Source organism: Rhincodon typus, chromosome 7, assembly GCF_021869965.1.
Source record: "Rhincodon typus isolate 14 chromosome 7, sRhiTyp1.1, whole genome shotgun sequence".
Lineage (NCBI taxonomy): Eukaryota > Metazoa > Chordata > Chondrichthyes > Orectolobiformes > Rhincodontidae > Rhincodon > Rhincodon typus.
The window spans coordinates 12,347,960-12,368,955 of record NC_063338.1 but is presented as its reverse complement, the minus strand read 5'-3'; the positions used below and the strand labels follow the sequence as shown (position 1 = coordinate 12,368,955).

The 20,996-nt window shown below is 47.9% G+C and overlaps 1 protein-coding gene across 1 annotated transcript in view; it reads right to left on the bottom strand.

The window, feature by feature from the left end:
• Positions 1-20,996, bottom strand: part of LOC109929169 (disintegrin and metalloproteinase domain-containing protein 23) — a 157,917-nt gene that overhangs the window by 91,509 nt on the left and 45,412 nt on the right. The window contains 4 exon segments of the mRNA XM_048598692.1: positions 194-263; positions 2,719-2,782; positions 4,388-4,470; positions 14,567-14,630. Of these exon segments, the coding sequence (XP_048454649.1) occupies positions 194-263; positions 2,719-2,782; positions 4,388-4,470; positions 14,567-14,630 (281 nt within the window).

The following is a 20,996-nucleotide window of genomic DNA, read 5'->3' as shown; positions in this document are numbered from 1 at the left end:
ACCTTCACTGTCACCCACCACCCCCCGCCCAAACTAAGTGCCCAAGAGCCCCCTGAGGGGATTTAAAGTCACCGGACAAACCCACTTCCCCTCGCTAGGGTAAATAACCCCAACCCCTCTCCCTCCCAGGAGTCTGGGGAAGACAGCAGCCCAAAAGTTCGATGATACGGACACCAGCAAAGTCTGCAATTACCAAAGTGGAGAGATTGGTCAACCCATCCGATCGGAATGCGCCGTACAATGTGGGGCCGTGCCGAGTTCTCCTGAAAAAGAAAAGACAGGAAAACATCGCTCCATCAGTCTTCACATTCCCGCACATCTGGCTGCTGTGACCTGGGAGCTTTTGGTATTGGAATGGACAATAGCAAAAAATGTTCTTGTTGCATTTGGGAACACTGTATTCAAATATTATTTACTGTGTGTGCAACCGTGCTATTTCGCTGCCTGTAACCTGCTGTGTGGACACATCACAAGTTGAAAACCCATTTTCATCTTTGGTGACATATGACAATGCTATTAGTTATTCACTTTAAGGTGTTGAAAATTGAAAATACACTCTGTTAAGAAATGTCCTCCTGTTTCAATTTCATTCCGATCCAATGTTATCATCATGGGACAAACTGAGTTTGTCATCTATAAATATCCAATAAAAATCACTGGAATGTACAGAGTCCAAACTGCGGTATACGTAAAGCAATATGATTCATTGGCCCGGATATGTGGATTTCAAAATTGTCCTGTTCATACAAACCCGCTCTGGAAGATGGTGAATTCAATAAATATCTGGAATTAAGAATCTAATGATCACCAGGAATCTATTGTCGATTGTTGGAAAAACCCATCTGCTTCAATAATGTCCTTTAGGGAAGGAAATCTGCCATCCTTACCTGGTCTGGCCTACATGTGACTCATGACCCACAGCAATATGGCTGACTCTTAACTGCGCTCTGGGAAATGAGGGATTGGCAATAAATGCTGCCTAACCATAGACACCCAAGTTCCACGAATAAGAAAGAAAACACAGGAGGAGCACTCTCATGTATGACTGAATGGGTTCAGTTCAAGCAAACTGTGGTCCTAGGGCTTTCGACTCAGTCAAAGATCAACACAGCTGAGGCAGAGTAATCAGCTCATCTGAATACAGTCATCCAAGTCTTACACACATTAAAACAGAAGCAATAACAGATGGATGGCTCAGGTTTGAGGACCAATTTTTATACAGACAAAACACCAGCATTCTGGCACCAGAGGCTGTGGAGTTTCTTGTCACTTGGAAGCACAGCCTGACAAGCAAAGGAAGGTTGGCATCCTATTTCTTCAAGGACCTCAGGTAACCATGTTCGGATTTGACTATTCATAAGGGGTGGCACGGTGGCTCAGTGGTTAGCACTGCTGCCTCACAGTGCTGGGGACCTGGGTTTGATTCTAGCCTTGGGCAACCATCTGTGTGGAGTTTGCATGTTGTGTCTGTGCGGGTTTCTGCCAGGTGCTCCGGTTTCCTCCTGCAGTCCAAAGTTGTGTAGGTTAGGTGGACTGGCCATGCTATATTGTTCTGAAGTGTCCAGGGATGAGTCAGGGTGGGTGTGGACTTTTTGAGCCAAAGACCCTGTTTCCACACTGTAGGGACACTATGAGCATTGCCCTTACTTCTCCCTCGCACATTATTACTTTGTTTCAAGCCTCCAGAAGTGGCGAACCTCAGAAAGTCACTGAGAAGGGTTGGTGGCAGACAGCGGTGAGAGCAACTTGCATTTACAAAGCGCTGGTCGCCACCACCGCAAGCTTCAAATATCCAGCGAGGTACTTTTGAAGCCCAGTCGCTTCATGTAACAGAGGATTCGTCGATGGTGCACAGCAAACGCCCACAGCGACAATCTGTTTTTTTTGTGTTGCCGTTTGACACTAAACACACAACATTGGTGGGGGGGGATCTTGAAGGGACTCACGAGCACGGAGGCAGAATTGCACACCCACGGCTGCTCTCAACATTCTCACAGCAACTTTCAAACCTCGAAATGGGATTGCATTGGGAAAAGATTTCAGAGAATCAATGAATCCCCACAGAGCAGAAGCAGGCCATTCAACCCATCCCTGCATACCCCATTGGTTAATCCATCTGCACATCCCTGGACACTACAGGGCAATTTAGCACAGCCTGTCTACCTCACCCACAAATCCTTTGGACTGTGGGAGGAAACCAGAGCACCTGGAGGAAACCCATGCAGACATGGTGGGAGAACGTGCAAACTCTCACAGTCACCCGAGGCTGGAATTGAACCCAGGTCCCTGGCACTGTGAGGCAGCAGTGCTAACCACTGAGCCACCACACCACACCACCCCAGTTGGCTTGGGAAGCTCCACACTATTTAAATGCGATTGGCTCCTGGTTGGCCGATGCGCTTGAGGAAAACAAACCAGGTGCCGTTTCCCTGCCTCGCTCACATACCCCTCCAGCGCCAAACCAGTCATTCCCTCCGGCCTGCCCTCTTCTACCCACCCAACAAGCCACTTTGTTGTATCCAAACCTCCACAAAAAATGTTCACCCATCAGAGGGACCTGCCCATAAGAGGGCAACTTATCACCCATCATCATCTCAATGGCAGGCAACAAATGCCTTGATAGTGGGCACTTACAGCCCTATCATCAATCGACAAAAAAGTCAGTGATATGGGTAACAACCATTTGACAGCATATAGGAAATAATACTTGGCACTCACCTCTGTATGTGTCTGCGTCAGTGGTTCAATGATATACATGTAGTTACCATCATCAAACATGCCACTGGGGAGAGAGATAATACAACATTAGAAAGAGGTACAAAAACAGAAGTCGCTGGAAAAGCTCAGCAGGTCTGGCAGCGTCTGTGAAGAAAAAAAAGAATCTGAGTTAACATTTCGGGTCCAGTGACCTTTCCTCAGAACTGGGGGCCCAAAACATTAACTCTGATTCTTTTCTTTCTTCACAGACGCTGCCAGACCTGCTGAACTTTTCCAGCGACTTCAGTTTTTGGTTCCTGATTTACGGCATCCGCAGTTCTTTCGGTTTTTAATTAGAAAGAGGTGGATGGTGCCAGTCTGCACCCACATGAATCTCAATGATGGCCCAGCACTCTAACAACTTCCACACAAGGCTCCTCGTCTCTGATCCTCTCTGTGTCTCTGGGGGATGACGGAATTGCTGGCACTTTGAAATCCCTTATTTGTTCATGGGCACTCAGCGCTCCCTGATCGGGCTTGGTGTAAAGTTGAATGCAACACGAACTCGCCGGAACGCAGCCTTTAAAAACACAGATATTCAATAACCGTTTTTTAAGGGAATGAAGAGCGGCCAGGGTTTTAGAAACCGAGTTTGGTCAAAGTTGTTGTCAACAAATCACAGAGCACGGGACTGTTCAACCTTACTCTTACGAGATCTGAGTCGAAGGGCTTAGCCAAAGTTTTGTAACTGCTTGAGACTGTTGAAGTTAACCGAGACGTTAAGGGCCTGATATTGACCGCAGGCCTCAGGATCCCAATGTTGGGTGTCCCATTCCCGTAAATGCCAGCAGGGGGCACCAGCTTAGGGGACACTGTGAGATGCCCCCACTTCAGTGGCCCCTGCTGAGGTCCACCATCCTGTGGCAGGTCAGCAACCTTGAGAGCACCTCAACACAGAGGCATCTGGAGCGGTAAGGAGAGAAAATTTCAGCTCAGGAGCAGGGTGGGAGAACACAGGTACAGGGCACACACTGGCAAGGTTGAACTTGCCCTTTACATGTCACCAGTGCCAGCAACTGTGGCCACAAAGTAAGGCAGGCGATGGCCTAGAGGTATTATCGCCAGAGTATTATTCCGGAAACCCAGGTTTGAATCCTGACACGGCAGATGGTAGAATTTCAATTCAATAAAAATCCTGAATTAAGAGTTTAATGATGACCATGAAACTATTGCCAATTGTCGGGGGGGCACTTAGGGAAGGGAATCTGCTGTTCTTACCTGGTCTGGCCTACATTTGACTCCAGATCCAAAGCAAAATGGTTGACTCTTAACTGCCCTCTGGGTAATTAGGCCTGGGCAGGAAAAAAATACACAATGCAATGGACATCCATGGCCCAACTCTGGGAAGCAAGGATGGGAAAAGACTTCAAAGCTATCCTTAACTTCCCTATAGCCTCCATCCCTCCTGCTTTCCAGAGGTGGGATGCAATCTATGTGACAAATCAGGCCAGCTTTCCATCCTCCACCAATAACTTGGTTTCTCCGTCGCGACCTTCTCATTCTGTCCATCTGGACTGAACTGTTGTGCGGAGCGGTGCCCTGACCCCAGCCCGAGTTCACCCAGTGACCCACGACTTTCGCTGTAAACCCCCAAGCAATCTTCGCATAGAGAGCTCCTGATCATACTCACTGTAGTCCATCGCAAGTGGACAGTGCAACTTTAGACTTGGTGTTGCCTCGTATCTGGCCGTGATAGTAACAGTGCTCTCCTCCCTGAAGGGCAAAGGAATATTCAGAGTCATAAAGTCACAAAGTCACACAGCATGGAAACAGACCCATTGGTCGAACTCATCCAGGTCGACTGAACATCCCAATCTGACCTGTTCCCATTTGCCAGCATTTGGCCCATGTTCTAGGCACGCATCCAGATGCCTTTTAAATGTCGTAATTGTACCAGTCTCCACCACTTCCTCTGGCAACTCATTTCATATACGCACCACTCTCTGCGTGAAAAATTTGCCCCTCAGGCCCCTTTTAAATCTTCATCCTCTCACCCTAAACCTATGACCTCTAGTTTTGGACTCCCCTACCCTGGGAAAAAGACCTAGACTATTCCCCCTATCCATGCCCCTCATGATTTTATAAACCTCTATTAAGGTCACCCCTCAGCCTCTGACACTCCAGGGAAAAAAGACCCAGTGTATTCAGCCTCTCCATATAGCTTAAACCAACTAGTCCTGCCAACATCCTTGTAGATCTTTTTTGAACCCTCTCAAGTTTAACAATATCGTTACTATAGCATTGAGACCAGAAGTGAAAGCAGTATTCCAAAAGTGGCCTCACCAATGTCCTGTACAGCTGCAACATGACCTCACAACTCCTATACTCAATGCACTGATCAATGAAGGCAACCGTACTAAACACCTTCTTCACTACCCTGTCTACCTGCGACTCAGCTTTCAAGGAACTATGCATCTGAGCCACCAGGTGTCTTTGTTCAGCCACACTCCCCAAGGAACTGTACATTAAGTGTATAAGTCCTGGACAACACAGTGTGGAGCTGGAGGAACACAGCAGGCCAGGCAGCATCAGAAGAGCAGGAAAGTTGGTGTTTCAGGTTGGGACCCTTCTTCAGAAGAGTAGTCCATCGCAAGTCTGAAGAAGGGTCCCAACCCAAAACGTCAACTTTCCTGCTCCTCTGATGCTGCCTGGCCTGTGGTGTTCCTCCAGCTCCACACTGTGTTGTCTCTGACTCCAGCATGTGCAGTTCTTACTATCTCCTTGTATAAGTCCTGCCCTGGTTTGCCTCACCAAAATGCAACACCTGACATTTATCGAGATTAAACTCCATCTGCCACTCCTCGGCCAATGGCCCATCTGATCGAGATCCCATTGTACTCTGAGATAATCTTTTTTACTGTCTACTACACCACCTATTTTGGTGCCATTTGCGAATTTACTAACCATATCTCCTATATTCACATCCAAATCATTTATATAAATGACAAAAAGCAGCAAACCCAGCACTGATACTTATGGCACACTGCTGGTCGCAGGCCTCCAGTCTGAACAAAACACTCCCTACCACCACCCTCTGTCTCCTACCTTCAGACGAATGTTGTATCTAATTGGCTAGTCCCCCAGATCCCATACGATCTAATCTTATTAACCAGTCTACCACATAGAATCTTGTCAGACACCATGCTGAAGTCCATGTAGACAACATCCACCACCATGACTTCATCAGTCTTCTTTGTCACCTCTTCAAAAACTCAATCAAGTCAGTGAGACATGATTTACCATGCACATGCTGACTCTCCCTAATCAGTCCTTGCCTTTCCAAATACATGTAAATCCTGTTCCTCAGCATCCCATCCAACAACTTACCCACCACTGACGTCAGGCTCACCAATCTATACTTCCCTGGCTTTTCCTTACCATCTTTCTTAAATAACAGCACCACATTAGCCAACCTCCAGTCTTCCAGCACCTCACCTTTGGCTATCAATGCTACAATTATCTCAGCAGGGGACCCAGCATTCACTTCGCTAGCTTGATGAATAATGATACAGGTCAAACACGACGCAGCTGTGACTTATGCCCAAAACACCCTTTTCTACTGGAGGACGTTTTAATTGACCTCACAGGGCAGGGAATGCCCATGGTCAGGTACAACCACACCCAGATCTCCATCCAGACTTTAAATCAGGCCCCTCCACACCCAATCATATCAACTTCCTTACAGTGGACGACATTACAGTTGGACCCATGCTAGGCAACACGTTGCACAGATAAATGAATTTTGACGTCTTATGGCAGACAGAAAAAGAGAGAGACTTTTAAAGAGTTTTTACAGCACAGGTTTCAAGGAGTCGTCAGGGTGAGTTCCTCATCGCAAGATTCCCTGTCTCTGACCTGCTCTTGTAGCTGTAGCCGGTCAAGTTCAGTTTCCGATCAATGGTGACCAGCACCACCCCGCACCTCCGCCCCAGGATGTCGGGGTGGAGGGGAGGGGGGGATCTTCCTTACACTGTTTATCAAGCAGGTATCTCACTATCAACGTCCTTTAACTCTTGAGGAGGCGTCAGCTTCCTTTTCCAATGTTCGTAGAATCCCTACAGTGTGAAAGCAGGCCATTTGGCCCATCGAATCGACGCCGAACCTTCTGCCACACTCCTACCAGAACCCTGCAAAAGGTGACACAGTATTATCGATTTCGGGGCGGCACGATGGCTCAATGGTTAGCACTGCTGCCTCACAGCTCCGTGGGCCTGGGTTTGATTCCAACCTCAGACGACTGTCTGTGTGGGGTTTGTACGTTCTCCCCGTGTCTGCGTGGGTTTCCGCCGGGTGCTCCGGTTTCCTCCCACAGTCCGAAAATGTGCAGGCTAGATGGATTGGCCATGGGGAATTGCCTATAGTGTCCAGGGATGTGTAGGCTTGGTGGGTTAGCCATGGTGAATGCAGCGATAGGGGGTGGGTCTGGGGGGTGGGATGCTCATTGCAGGGTCAGTGTGGAACTGATGGGCTGAATGGCCTACTTCCAAACTGTAGGGATTCTGTGATCTACTGTCTGTTCTCTACCATGCTATCAAGACCAGTTCCCCACCACAGCTGTGCTTACTGTCCGGTCATGCTTGGATTTTAAAGTTCTCACCCTTGTTTTAAAATGCTCCATTTCCTTGTTTGGTCTATCGCTGTAACCTCTGTCAGCTCTATAACCCTCTTCCAATTCTGATGTTTTGTCATTTCCCAATTCCCTTCAGTCTTCGTTGGCAGGTGTCTCTCTTTCAGCTGCCTCATATCCAGCTCCTGGGATTCCTTCCTGAATCCGCTCGAACTCACTTCCTTCATTAAAATCTCTCCTGCGACTTCTTTGACCAAGTTTTTTGGGGCCTCTGCCCCGAAGGCCCTTTTATCTTGTACGGTGTCAAGTTTTGTCTGATAACAGAAAATGCCCTGCGATGATAACGTGAAAAATGCCAGTTAATGCAATGCCGTTGCTAAAAGCCCAAGATGGAACCATGATTTTTATTTTTTAAATCGGATGGGCTATTGGTCCCAAGGTGACAAAACCGTACTTCGCTCCTGCTGTCAACTCTAAAAACAGAAGGACCACGAATTGGAGTCCAATTTTTGGGGGCCGGGCACGGTGTGTACACTTCAACGAAATTAAAGTCTCCCAGCCAGCTCTCACGGATTTTCCTTGCACATCACTGGCTGTATTTTCACTGAGAAATTTCAACGGTGCGGCAAAGCAGGCAGATGTACATGAAATACACACTAAATTAACACGGTCTGATACTGTTCTGCGCCGTGAGGTAATCCCGGTCAGCTCACATTACACCGAGACCGGCAGGTCACAGAAGAGCAGCGTTCGGTGCGAGTGAGACGCTGCAGGAAAAAAGTTTCTGCGAACGCATCGCACAGGGAAACGAATGGCCATTGCGCCACCTCAGGGAAGCCCCGCGGCCAACTGAGCGACTCTGCGCGTTTAAACGGTCGCCGCTCAAATGCAGCAACACTTTGACAGTGTGCACAGCAAGATCCCATGTACAGCAAGGTTTGGGGGGGGCGATATCCAGACGCTGGGTGAAGTGGACAAGGGGGAAAACCCCCGTCCCGCTCTTTTTCAAAGGAATCTTACGTGCCCCATCTCAGGGGACAGACTGGTGCACAATTTACTGTCGAATACCAAAAGACAGCCCCTTCCAATGGTTCGGTGCTCCATCATTCATCCTCCAGCACTTTCAGTCACGCCTCCGGAAGACTGACTTCATCCCTCAGCCTTCAGGACAGCCACCCACTGAGCGATAGCGAGTAACCGTTCAGAGTCGACGTGGCTTCGTGCCATGAAAATGCCTCTTAAACCGAGCACCAATAGATCAAGGTACAGAGCTGGATGAACACAGCAGGCCAAGCAGCATCATAGGAGCAGGAAGGCCTGCTGTGTTCATCCAGCTCTGCACCTTGTTGTCTCGGATTCTCCAGCATCTGCAGTTCCTACTATCACCAATCAGATCACTCGTGCATCGGGACTGCAGGCAGAACTGAGAAGGGCCACCCCGTCGCAGTCTGCCCTCCTGCAAATTCCAGTTGCTGTTCTAGAGTCATAACAGCACGGAAACGGCCCCCTGGGTCCAACCAGCCACGTCGGCCATAATCACAAACTGACCTAGTCCCGCCTGCCTGCTCCTGGCCCAAATCCCTCCAAACCTTTCCTATTCGTGCACTTATCCAAATGCGTTGCGCATCCACCACTTCCTCAGGAAGTTCATTCCACACGCGAACCACCCTCTGTGTAAAAAAATTTGCCCCTCATGTCTTTTTGCAAATCGCTCTCACCTTAAAAATGCGCCCCACAGTGTTGAAATTGCCCATCCTCAAGAAAAGACAGCTACCATCAACGCTATCTATACTCCTTGTGATTTTATATGTTCTTTGATAGAACAGAAAGCCCCATCCTGTGCACTCCAGGGGGTTACCTGAGCAATGGTTCTGGGACCCTTCAACGGGAAATGATCTAAATCCTGGCCTTAACATACCCCTGGGGAGCACAAAACCCTGCAAACACCTTTCTTCGATTGTACAAAAGTAATCCTGAAAACCTGCAACAACACAGTGATCAAAGATTTTCAACTGAACCCGCCATCAATCAATGGTGTAATTAAAATGGCAGAGTGCTTTGCTATTCAGAGGCTAAGTGAGCAGTCAGCCTTTAAGATAATTCTTTTACTTTAAAAGTTCTTCTTTTATAATGATTGATTTTTATTGATCCTGCTCTCCTCTTTCTCCCCAACCAGTTAATTACCAGTTTGGAAAGCAGCTTCCCCAAAGCTCTTGGCCATCAACTCAAACAGGCTCATCACCCACCGCAATAAGCTATTTTCGGATACAGAAAGGGTACAACACATGCGGCCAATTGATGAGACTGCCAAGGTAAGCACTAAATAAATACTGCCAGTCTTAGGAATGCAGCCACAGCCCACAGCTGCTTCAGAATGAAGCAATGGAAGGATGCCAGCTAAAACAGCCGATCAATACGCTAGATAGATGCATGAACCGGCAGATAGCAAGGTGAAAGGTGTCACTGCCAGGCAAGGAATTATGCCCCTATCGTCAGCATCGAGCAATCACACAGTATTAGCCCAGGGACTGCGGCATCACGCTACTGGATGAGTAATCTGGGAGCGGGTGTGCTGGACTAATGATCTTGAGACACGAGTTTGAATCTTGTACTGGGGAATTTAGTTTGGTTAATAACGAAAGGCTGGTATTGGGTAACCAGGTAACCTGGAAAATGGTGTTATGTCCCTAGTATTTGTATATAAAGATGACTTGCTGCATCTGTGTATAAATTCGGTGAAATCGCACCTGGAATGTTGTGTACCTTTTTAGTCCCCTTACCCAAGGAGGGAAGTACTTGCTAGGTTTATCCACCTAACCGTCTTATGAGGAGATGCCCCTGCGCCTGTATTCTCTAATGGTTAGTAGAACGAGGGGTTATCTATTTGAAGAATACAAATTTCTTATGGGGTTCAATGGGATAAATGCAGGAAGGATGCTTCCCTTGGCTGGTGAGGTCTAAAACCAGGGGAAACAGTCTCAGAATAAGAAATTCTCTGCCCCAGAGGACTGTGGCGCCTCAAGAGATCAACAGATTTCTACATATAAAATGTGTCAAGGGATTTCTATTAAAAAAAAATTCACAGGATATGAGCATCGCTGGCTGGACCAGCATTAAAGCCTGTACCTAAATGCCCAGTGAGCAGTTCAAGGTCAAGATTTGAAGATTTGAAGTCAAGATTGCAGCAGTCTGGAGTCACCAGACCAGGTAATGACTGCAGTTCTCCTTCCCGAAACGGACATTAGTGAACCACATGGGATTTTTTTTTAAATAACTGATGGTGGTGACATGATTACTGTTAGGCTAGCTTATCAATTCCATGTTTTTTATTTCACTGAATTCAAATTTCACCCTTGGCCCTGGTGGGATTTGAACCCATGTCAACAAAACATCAGTGTGGTTTCTGGATTACCAGTCCGGTGACAATAACACTAAGCCACTGCCTTCCCACTATGTGACAGCCCTGTCGGAAAATGGTGTTGCTGTAGATCAACCATGACCTAGTTGATTGGAGCAGGTGGCTCAAGGAGCCAAGCAGCCTACTCCTGCCTCTCGTTCCTAGGATCCTTTGTAACTATTGGATTGTGATAAAAACCTAAATCAGGTTTAGGAAAGGAAATCTGCCTGTACTTAGTCAGTCTGGTCTGTAGCTGATAAAGCAATACAGTTAATTTAACCTTCCTGTGAAGTGGCTTAGCAAGAGTGAGCAATGGATACTGACCGTGTCAGAACTTCCACAGCTCATGAATGATTAACGCAGGAGATACCATCTGTCTTTGGGATGAGACAATATAATTAGAATTGGGCTCTTGGTTACATCTCAAAGACAGTACCTTTGATAAAGCAGTGCTCCCTCAGAAGTGTCAACATCAGTTATGTGTTTCATTGTCACCTATCCATCTACAGGGATGAGGAGCATTTGTTTGATTGAGAGACTTGAGTATGAGGAGACAGTTATTGAGAATTACTGGAAATAGAATCTGATGTGTCACGGGGGCAGTAAAATCATTCCTTATGGAAAGAATGATCAAACATTCAAAGAGAAAAGTGCACGGCTATCTAGAAACAGAGAAGGGATTGGGTGAAGATTTCAGATTGTTTTCAGAGCTAGAACTGCAATAACGGGCCGAATGGTCTGTATCCATAGACTGACCTATAAGCAACCATGGATCCATGACTGGCAAGGTGTTCAGAGCTGTGACACTGATGTGATGTGAAGTCAAGGCGAGAAATTCAGCACAGGGGCAGCAAGACGTGGGTGAGATACTGGTCAGGCTGTGCGGCTGAGTCTGATTCACGACACCTCGCAGTGGGGGAGTTGCTTGGCTGCCACATTCCTGGCCCAGGTGTAAGCCAGCACTCGCCCTCAAGTGCCCAGGGACAGCGGACCGGTGAAGTGGTTAACCTCTCTCACTTTGCGTAGCTGATGAGGGAACGCAGAGTGAAACCCGCCCTGGTCTGATCTCGGCAACCCGCAGGACGTAGCAGGGGTGGCGGGCGTACCTTCGTGTTGGCTCGTTCCACACAATCAGCACTTCCCCGTTCCCCCCAACAAAAGGTGCTCGCACTGCAGACTGAGCTAGTCTAATAGCAGCAACTGCAAAATATAGCTCAGCAGCACGTTAACTGTGTCTGACCAGGCTCCTTCCCCTGTTCCTTCCAGAGTCAGGGATAACAAGGTGCAGAGCTGGACGAACACAGCAGGCCAAGCAGCATCAGAGGAACAGGAAAGCTGGCGTTTCGGGTCTAGAACCTTCTTCAGAAAAATCACTATGTCTGAATCAATTATTTCCCCCCTTCCACAGTCAATCGTTTCAACGTTCCCCAGTTCCGAAGAAGGGGCGCCAGGCTTGAACGTTTAATTTTGCTTTCTCCCCACCGGGACCTGCTATAAGTTTTGCCGCCGATTTCTGTTTCTAATGCGACGTTCTCCTTGCACCCTCAAGCGCCTGGGAACCTCAGTTCTTTCAAATGTCATCCCAACACCGTTCACCTATCACCCCTGCACTCTAGTCCCACATCAGGCAATGCCCCAGATTTCTAACTTGTCTTCCCCGCTGTGCCACATAATCTCGGGAAACTCGTTGGCCCCTGCACAACCTCTGAGGTTGCAGAGCGGAGATCCTCAGCGCTGGAATTCCCTCCCCGAGTCTCTCCGTCTCCCGCCGTGTCTGATGCCATACGACCTTTGATAAAAGCTGCATCTCCCGGGGTGTGTGTTGGGGAGGGGGTGGTCGGCTCCTGTGACATCTCCTGAGGCAGCTCGGGGTCGGAGTTTGTCGACAGCGCCTCGGGAGGGCTCTAGGAGGCGCTATGGAAATGCCACCTGTAGCGCACTGAAGTACTCCTACCACCGCACCCGTTTTTTCGGGGGGAGGGGGTAGGGGGTAATGCATCATTGAGTCGTAGGATTGCCTTGAAATCCCATTGCTGTGTCTTGCCCAATGCCAGTCAGGCACGTACCAGGCTTTCTCTCCCCTCCCCCTGCCGTGGGCCAGCAAGCACATCCCCCGGCGCTCTGCAACGACGGTGCCAACGTCTCTTTGCCGACTCTGCATTCGACAAACGCCCATCTGCTGCAGCCAGGCTCCCTGGTGCCAAGACGGTTTCACAACCTCACTGGCAGTTCATTACTTTGCCACTTGAAACCGGGCACTGTCGGCGGGGGGATTGCATTAGCAGCCTAATGGACCTTGGAAATAAAAATCAATACGTTGTTCGAAAATTAAAACTTGCTGGTAAGGGATGATTTAACACTGAGCAATGCAATTTAACCACACTGCCAAGAAACCCCCCAGTTTCGTAAGCACTGCACTGATTTTACAGTAAGTCCTCTCGACTTTTGGGTTTAACCCTTCGCCTGCTGCAGACGAACCTCATTCGCGGAAATGTGCGCTTTGGAAACTGAGGTGCGCGATCAGAATGACTGACTCATGAAAGCACTCGGGCAGCTGTGTAAACAACAGCAGATAACACAGGAACGCCACCACCTTCCAAGTTCCCCTCCGAGCCACTCACCATCCTGACTTGGAAGTATCATCGCCGTCCCTTCACTGTCGCTGGGTCAACATCCTGGAATTCCCTCCCTAATGGCATTATTGTCAACCCACGGCAGGTGGGCTTCAGCGGTTCAAGGAGGCAGCTCACCGCCACCTTCTCAAGGGCAACTAGGGACGGGCAATAAATATGCTGGCCCAGTCAGCGACACCCACACCCCCACGAATGAATAAAAAAAAAGGGTCATAAGAACAAGAAATAGCAGCAGGAGCCTGGTCCATCCAGCCTGCTTCGCCATTCAACAAAATGATGGCTGATCTCAGCTCCACTTACCCACCCGCTCACCATCAGCTTTAATTCCTTTACTGTTCAGAAACTTAACTATTTTGCCTTAAAACCTCCCTCTGGACTTCTCTACCTTTCCACTTTTCTACCTTTCTACCCAACCCCTTTCTCTCCATGTCCCGCCCTCTCTCCTGTCCGCTGAGCCCCCGAGCTTTGGGGAAATCGGGAAGAAAAATCCATCTGGGAATGAGGTCGGCGCCCGCTCCTGCCGAGAATCTGCGCACGGCGTCTTGAGACCATCGGATATAGGAACAGCCCTCGGCCACTCGAGCCTGCTCCTCCATTCAATAGGATCGTGGCTGATCTGACTGACACTCCTCACGTCCAGTTTCCTGCCCCACCACCCCCTCGATTCCCCCGTTTCTGGCGTGGCTAAAGCCGCCACGGGGCTCTGGCGGACCAGGAAACCGTGCCACCTGTCCGGAATCCCCCGAACAAGGACGTCGGAAATTTGGAAATCTCCTTCTAATAAATCACTGAGGTTGAGGTGGGGGTGCCGGGGGGGGGGGGGGCAGTCAATGAACAATTTCAAAACTGAGATTGATCCACTTCATTTTGATAGGGGCACAGAACGATCAAAACACAGGAAGAGGCCATTCAGCCCGTCGTTAAGGAATACAGATCCGATGTCAAGGGATACAGATCCGACGTCCTTCGATAGATTTAAGAGCCAGGTCAGCCACAGACACACAGCATGACGGAACTGGCTGAAGGGCCGTTGTTTAGTTTCATCCTTGGACTCCAGCCCCCCCCCCCCGGTACAGATGTTACTTTCCAGCTGCAGAGAGGGGGTTAGGGTGTACTGGCAAAGTGTACAACATCCCAAACCGGTTTCAGTGCGACATCATATCCTTTGCCCCTTGCTGCCTGAAAACATACGCAATTAAAATCGGGCCTTACCTTAGAAAAGAATGTCTTTTGCTTCTCATAATGAATTTCTTTGTACTTGGAGGACAGCAGGTTACTGTGGGGTACGGAAAGGAAACACAAGTTGGTTAGCACAGTAGTCGCAGAACAGCTCCCCTCCCTCGATAGTGCAGACGAAACACTGAGGTCCTAGCTCCCCTCACCCCAGCCTGACTTCACTCCAATGTGCAAGGTCATCTGGAAAGGTTACAAATGCAGCAGTAAGTGTTATATTTGAATTGCTACTGGGATAAGGAAGCACTTTCATAGCACATCTTCAAAACCCTCAGGACCTCCCCATAGCATTTTACAGCTAATTAAGTACTTTCTCGCCATACTCTTGTAATCAAAGTCATAAAGCGCGGAAACAGACCCTTTGGTCCGACCAATCCACGCCAACCATGTTCCCAAACAACTAGTCCCAACTACCTGCGCTTGGCCCATATCCCTCCAAAACTTTCCTAATCACATACTTATCCAAATGCCTTTTAAACGTTTTAAGTGTACCCGCATCGACCACTTTCCTCTGGAAGTTCGTTCCACACACGGTCCACTCTGTGTGTGAAAAAGCTGCCCCTTGTGTCCTTTTTAAGCATGTCTCACGTTAAAAAATGTCCCCTAGTTTTAAACTCCTCCATCCTTGGGAAGGGACCCTTGTCTTTCACTTTATCTATGACCCTCATGATTTTATAAACCTCCAAAAAGGTCATCCCTCAACCTCCTGTGCTCCTATGAAAACAGTCCCAGTCTATTCAGCCTATTTTTATGATTCAAACCTTCCTTACCCAGCAACATCCTGGTAAATCTTTTCTGAATCCCCTCCGGTTTAATATCCTTCCTGTAATAGGGCGACTAGAACTGCACGCAGTACTCCAAAAGAGGCTCTTCCTGGCTCTCTCATTGCTCCCTACAATGAGATCCAAATACCCTGGTCTTTCGCCACGGCAGCAGGACGGGAAAAACAATCTTATTTTCTCCACTCTTCGCGTGACTTCGAACAAGACACAAGCTGAGAACCAAACAAAATTAGCAGGGTGTCACATCGCCCAAAGGTGTCTTTAGGGTCATACTAGACCAAAGTAACATCCAAAAATGATCCTGTGTTTGCTCTTTGCTGGTCAGGCCTTTAGTTTGTTCAACAGGCAACCACTGGGTCGGACACGTCCAGGAAAACGGCAGACAATTTGACCGTCACCAGACGCAAAGTGCAGCCTGCATTTCCTGGTCCCTCGGTTATTGGTGGGAAGAAGTTTTTGCTTCTGCGCAGCCCGCTGGCACACCGCCCATCTGTCCTCTGCCAAGGACTGAGGTTAAACACCACTATGGTTACCCGCGCAGTAATGGTTTCCGTTTGAGCATTGCTGTGTCAAACTGTGGGAGCTCAAGGACCACCAGAGTGCATCATGCGTGCCGCACTGCTAACGAAACCCTGCCTGGTTTTTTTAATTTCATGGTCCTTCCTTCTTGATCTCGCAAAGGTCTGTGCCCAAGGGTCGGAAGCCTGTTCTTACTGTCCGCTCCTTACTGGGAACCCACGGACTACGCCTAGAGTTCACAGTTCCGTCCCTCTCCATTTCTCGTTCTGATCTGAACTGGCCATCGTTCGTGGGTGGCAGCTCCCGTAGCACTTTTGCCTCCAAGGCAGCGGGTGGTTGGTTTGAGTCCCACTCCTGACACTAATCTATAAGGTCTAGGTGATGCTCCTGTGCAGGGCTGTGGGAGTGCCGCACTGCCGAGACTCTGTCTATCGGCCGAGTTGGGAAATTAAGATCCCATCGGCTCCCTCCAGTGGATGTTAAAGACCCCCTGGTCACTTCTTGGAGGGGAGATCTTCCCAACATCCAGCAATATTTATCTCGCATCAAGCCTCGCTGTGAAGGAGATTCTCTGCTCGCGATCACATTGCTGTCTTGTGGGACCCTTTTGCATGCAGCATTCACTACAAAGTTAACGACGACGACACTGTCGTTGGCTCCAAAATGCTTCAGAATATATCATGAAGGGTGCAAATCGTGCCCATATTGCTGCCTCAGATCGTAACTAACACTTATTCAGCTTGTTTCTCAGGATCCAGAACCAAGGGCTTTAGTCTGGGACTATCTCACACCTCTGTGGGAGGAAGGTGGGCCGGGGCAGTGCATAGAAGAGTTCAGCGAAGAGCTGAGGGGGTTTGATTTATCCTGTGTGCTGAACACAAGAGTTATTTCAGCTGTTTAGGAGGAACACATTCAGCCTGGCTACACTGAGCGATTGAGGGAAAATATTACCGTTGGTGATCTGAAAGCACTTTCAACTAAAAGGACGTGCATGAGAATATTTCTTGTATATTGTAACTGACCTACTATGTCTCAGAGGTGCTATTATAAAGGAAAACAGCGTTGAGCAGACACTGTGCACCGCTCCCTTGCCGTTTGTTGCAGTTGCTTGTGCTCAGCAGCATGTGAACGCAGCGCATACGCCTCTTCAGCTTTAACTGCAGCCAAGTGTGGCTGGTGACAGTCGGATGCCAGCTGCTGTTCAGCTAGCGCTGTCTCTCCGCACAGCCAGAAACTTCAAAGATGTGGGCACACCCCCCCCCCCCAGAGGGCAGTGCTGCGCTGTCACAGATGGCAGCTTCCAGCCGAGACGTTAACTCCAAGGCGTGCTCTCAGCTGCGCACGTAAAAGATCTCCCAGGCGTGCCATTTCTAAGAAGTTTCCAGCATCGCGCCCGCACATTAGCCTTCGAACGGCAGCATCGTCGATCAAAGTGCTCCTCTGTGTGTGTGTGTGTGTGTGTGTGTGTTGGGGGGTGCGGGGGGGAAGAGTCTTGCTTTGCAACAAAGCTGCATTGCGATAGCACCTGCACTTCAAAACGCAGCGAGAGCCTCCTGACCTCTGAAGGGCTTACGGTGTCCCGAGGTCATTTTATTAGGCATCTTCTTCAGGACGTCAAGCTGCATTCTGTAGCCCAATCTTGCGGGACCCTCTGACTCAGACATGAGGGCGCTCTCTGCTAAACCCAGGCTGGCCCTCCGCACAGCCCCAATCGTGTCGGCCTGGCACAGATCCCTCTCCATTTTCCCAACTCGAAAACAGGTCCATTTTCCCACTCGAAAGGAGGTATTTCTGGACTGATTTCTTTCATATATATGTATACATAACTCTTGAGATGAAGAACTAAAACAGGAACTGGTGGAATTTAAATCTCTTGAGGAGCAGGATTTGAGCCAAGGCGTCTGCTAAACCTGGCAGCCATTCCAAAAGTGAAGCAACCTGCTAAAATTGAGGCACCAGTTTATGCAAATATTTCACGGCTCTCTCAAAAACTTCACATCAAATTATTTTCAACTGCCACGTGGCTACAGTGCAGGCAAATGCAGCAACCATGTTGAGCCCAGCAGGCCCACACAGGCGGCTCGTGGGCCTACTTCCATTCCTGTTGTTACATTCAGAAATGCAAATAACAAACAACATCTGACAATGGTTTTTATCTTTCCCAGCACCAAACCACCTGTCATACTTTTTTTTCATCTATTAACCACCAGCAGTAAATCACCCAAGTTTTCCAATCAATTAATTTACACGCAAAGCCTGTTAAGGGTAATGCAAACGATCAAGGGGGAAAGGGGGCTAAATCAAAATGGGAGTCGGAAAGGGTTGGGCCTAGTTCCACACCGCCTTACATGATTTCAATCGTGTGCCTGCAAAATATTTTACCATTTTGTTTCTGTCCTTTGCTAACTCAATTTCATGTTTACTCTTTGCCTTCCTAATTGTTTTTTTCTCTTCCTTTCTCCTAACCCCTTTGTGTTATCCCTTGTCCCATGCCGTCCCTTGGTTTAATATTTGTCCCTTCCTTTATCCTCAATTTTTTCCTTTTTATATCTTTACTCACAAGTGGTACCTCACTGGTGTTGTATTTGTTCTTGTCCTTTTAAAGAATATGCTTTTCCTTGAATTCTGTTGAATGTTTCCTATTGTTGTTCCGTTTGTCAATATTTGTCATCCAGTTTATTTTCCCAATTTCTACTGTCAGTTCATCAAAATCAGCTTTTCTCCAATCTGTCATTCTGGTCCTGTAATGCTTATCTCCTTCTCAATTATTACCTTCTTATTCATTTGTGGGACATAGGCATCACTGGCTGAGCCAGCCATTATTGCCAGTCCCTAGTTGCCCTTGATTTGTTGGTGATGCCTTCTCGAACTGCCGCGGACCATGTGCTGTATGTTGACAATGCCACTGGATTTTGACCCAGCAACAATGAAGGAACGGCAATATATTTCCAAGGCAGGACAGTGAGAAGCTTGGAGGGAAACTTGCAGGTGATGGTGTTCCCATTGTATCTGCTGCCCATGTCCTTTTAGATGGTAGAGGTCATGGGTTTGGAAGGTACTGTCTGGGGAGCACTGGTGAATTCCTGCAGTGCATCTTGTGGATATGCACGGTAGCCGCAATGTATATTCAGTGGCGAGGGAGTGAGTGTTTGTGAATGTGGTGCCAATCGAGGGGGCTGCTTTATCCCAGATGGTGTAAGCCTTCTCGAGTATTGGTGGAGCTTCACCCATCCAGGCAAGTGGGGAGCGTTCCACCACTGTCCTGACTTGATCTTAAAACATACATTATGATCAGTATTGCCTGCCTGTTCCTTTGCTTTTACTTCTCTTTATCTGCTCTGGTTCGGTTTCAGCACCTATAATAATGGGTTAAAGAGGAACCCTGTGCTTACTGTAGAACCTGCATTCCCTTTTCCCTTTTACTTTCCTCTCCTGGCCAATTAATTTTGGGCAGTTAAAATCCTCCCTCAGTGAGCTTGCTGCTCATTCCCTAATTTGTTTGCATATTCCTTCCTACTACACTTTAGTTCCACTTTCGGTTGGTGTGTGGATTAGCCCTAAAATTCAGTTTAATCCTTCTTTATCTTAGCGTTATCCATATGAATTTGATTTCTGTCTTCCTGATGACTACATTACTAATTTCTTCTGTCACTATATTATCTCTAATAAATAGTGACTGCTGAGAACAAAGACAGTTCCTGAGCTAATGGAGATGTGATCAATTCTCACTGTATCTTGTTTCCAGCCCTAAGCTGTTCGGTTCCCTGACAATCAATCACACTATAATTGGTGGGCAAAAAAGACGTTGTCACTGATAACTGGTCACTAGTTCATAAAGCGAACAACTGCTTGTTTCCAATTAGATCCCCATCTGAATACAAAGCTACTTGGCTCCAGTTTATCTGCAAACTAATTATCAATTACTCCTTGTTCAAGCTACTACATAAATGCTTGCCATGAGTGTCAGGTAACTTGCTTTCAAATTACATAGCAATCCTTAGTTTCAAAAACAGTCCTTTTTCACTGGAACACAATTTTGAAAAGTACAAAAATAAAAGGACATGGTCTTTTACATTACTAAAGTTCTTTATGTCTGGTAACATTCACATCAATGATGGTGTTACCATCAATGAATGCCAATATCAACATCCTGGGGCTCACCATTGACCAGAAACTCCACTGGACTCACCAGAAAAACACAGTGACTACAAGAACAAGTCAGAGGTTAGGAATACTGCAGTATGTAACTCACGTCCTGCCCACGAGGCAGAAGTCCAGAGTGTGATGGAATACTCCCCACTTGTCTGGATGACTGCAGCTCCAACAACACTCAAGAAGCTTGACACTATCTAGGACAAAGCAACACATTCGATTGCCACTGCATCCACAAACATCGAATCCCTCCACCACTGACGTGCAGTAGCAGCACTGTGTACTATCTGCAAGATGCACTGCAGAAATTCACCAAAGATCCTCAAACAGCACCTTCCAAAATCCATGACTACTTCCATCTAGAAGGACAAGGGCAGCAGATACATGGGAATATTACTACCTGCAAGTTCCCCTCCAAGCCACTCACCATCCTGACTTGGAAATATAATCACTGTTCCTTCACTGTGGCTGGGTCGAAATCCTGGAATTGCCTTCCTAAGGTCATTGTGGGTCTACCTACGGCAGGTGGACTGCAGCGGTTCAAGAAGGCAGTTCATCGCCACCTTTTCAAGGGCAACTAGCACTAAATGCTGGCCAGCCAGCGACGACAACATTCCACAAAGAATGAGTTTAAAAACATTATATTTTGCCCCCTTTCCGAAGAGAATGGGGGGGACAAAGGGGGGGGTTGGGGGGGGAGGGGAAGGGGTGGGGGGGTAGAAAGCTGAAAAAGCCACATACAAAATGAAAACAGACATAAAAGAACTTACTTGCACACCTGACATTAAGAGCTCTTTCCACTCTTTTGGCTCTTTATACGGAGCAAACAAAACATCACAGACACCCCTCAGAGAGAAACATAATTTGGCTGCACATAAGAATTCTGCACGGACGACTACATCAAATTAATCCGAGATAACGTCTTTGCAGTCAGGACTCACTTTATTTTTTTCTGA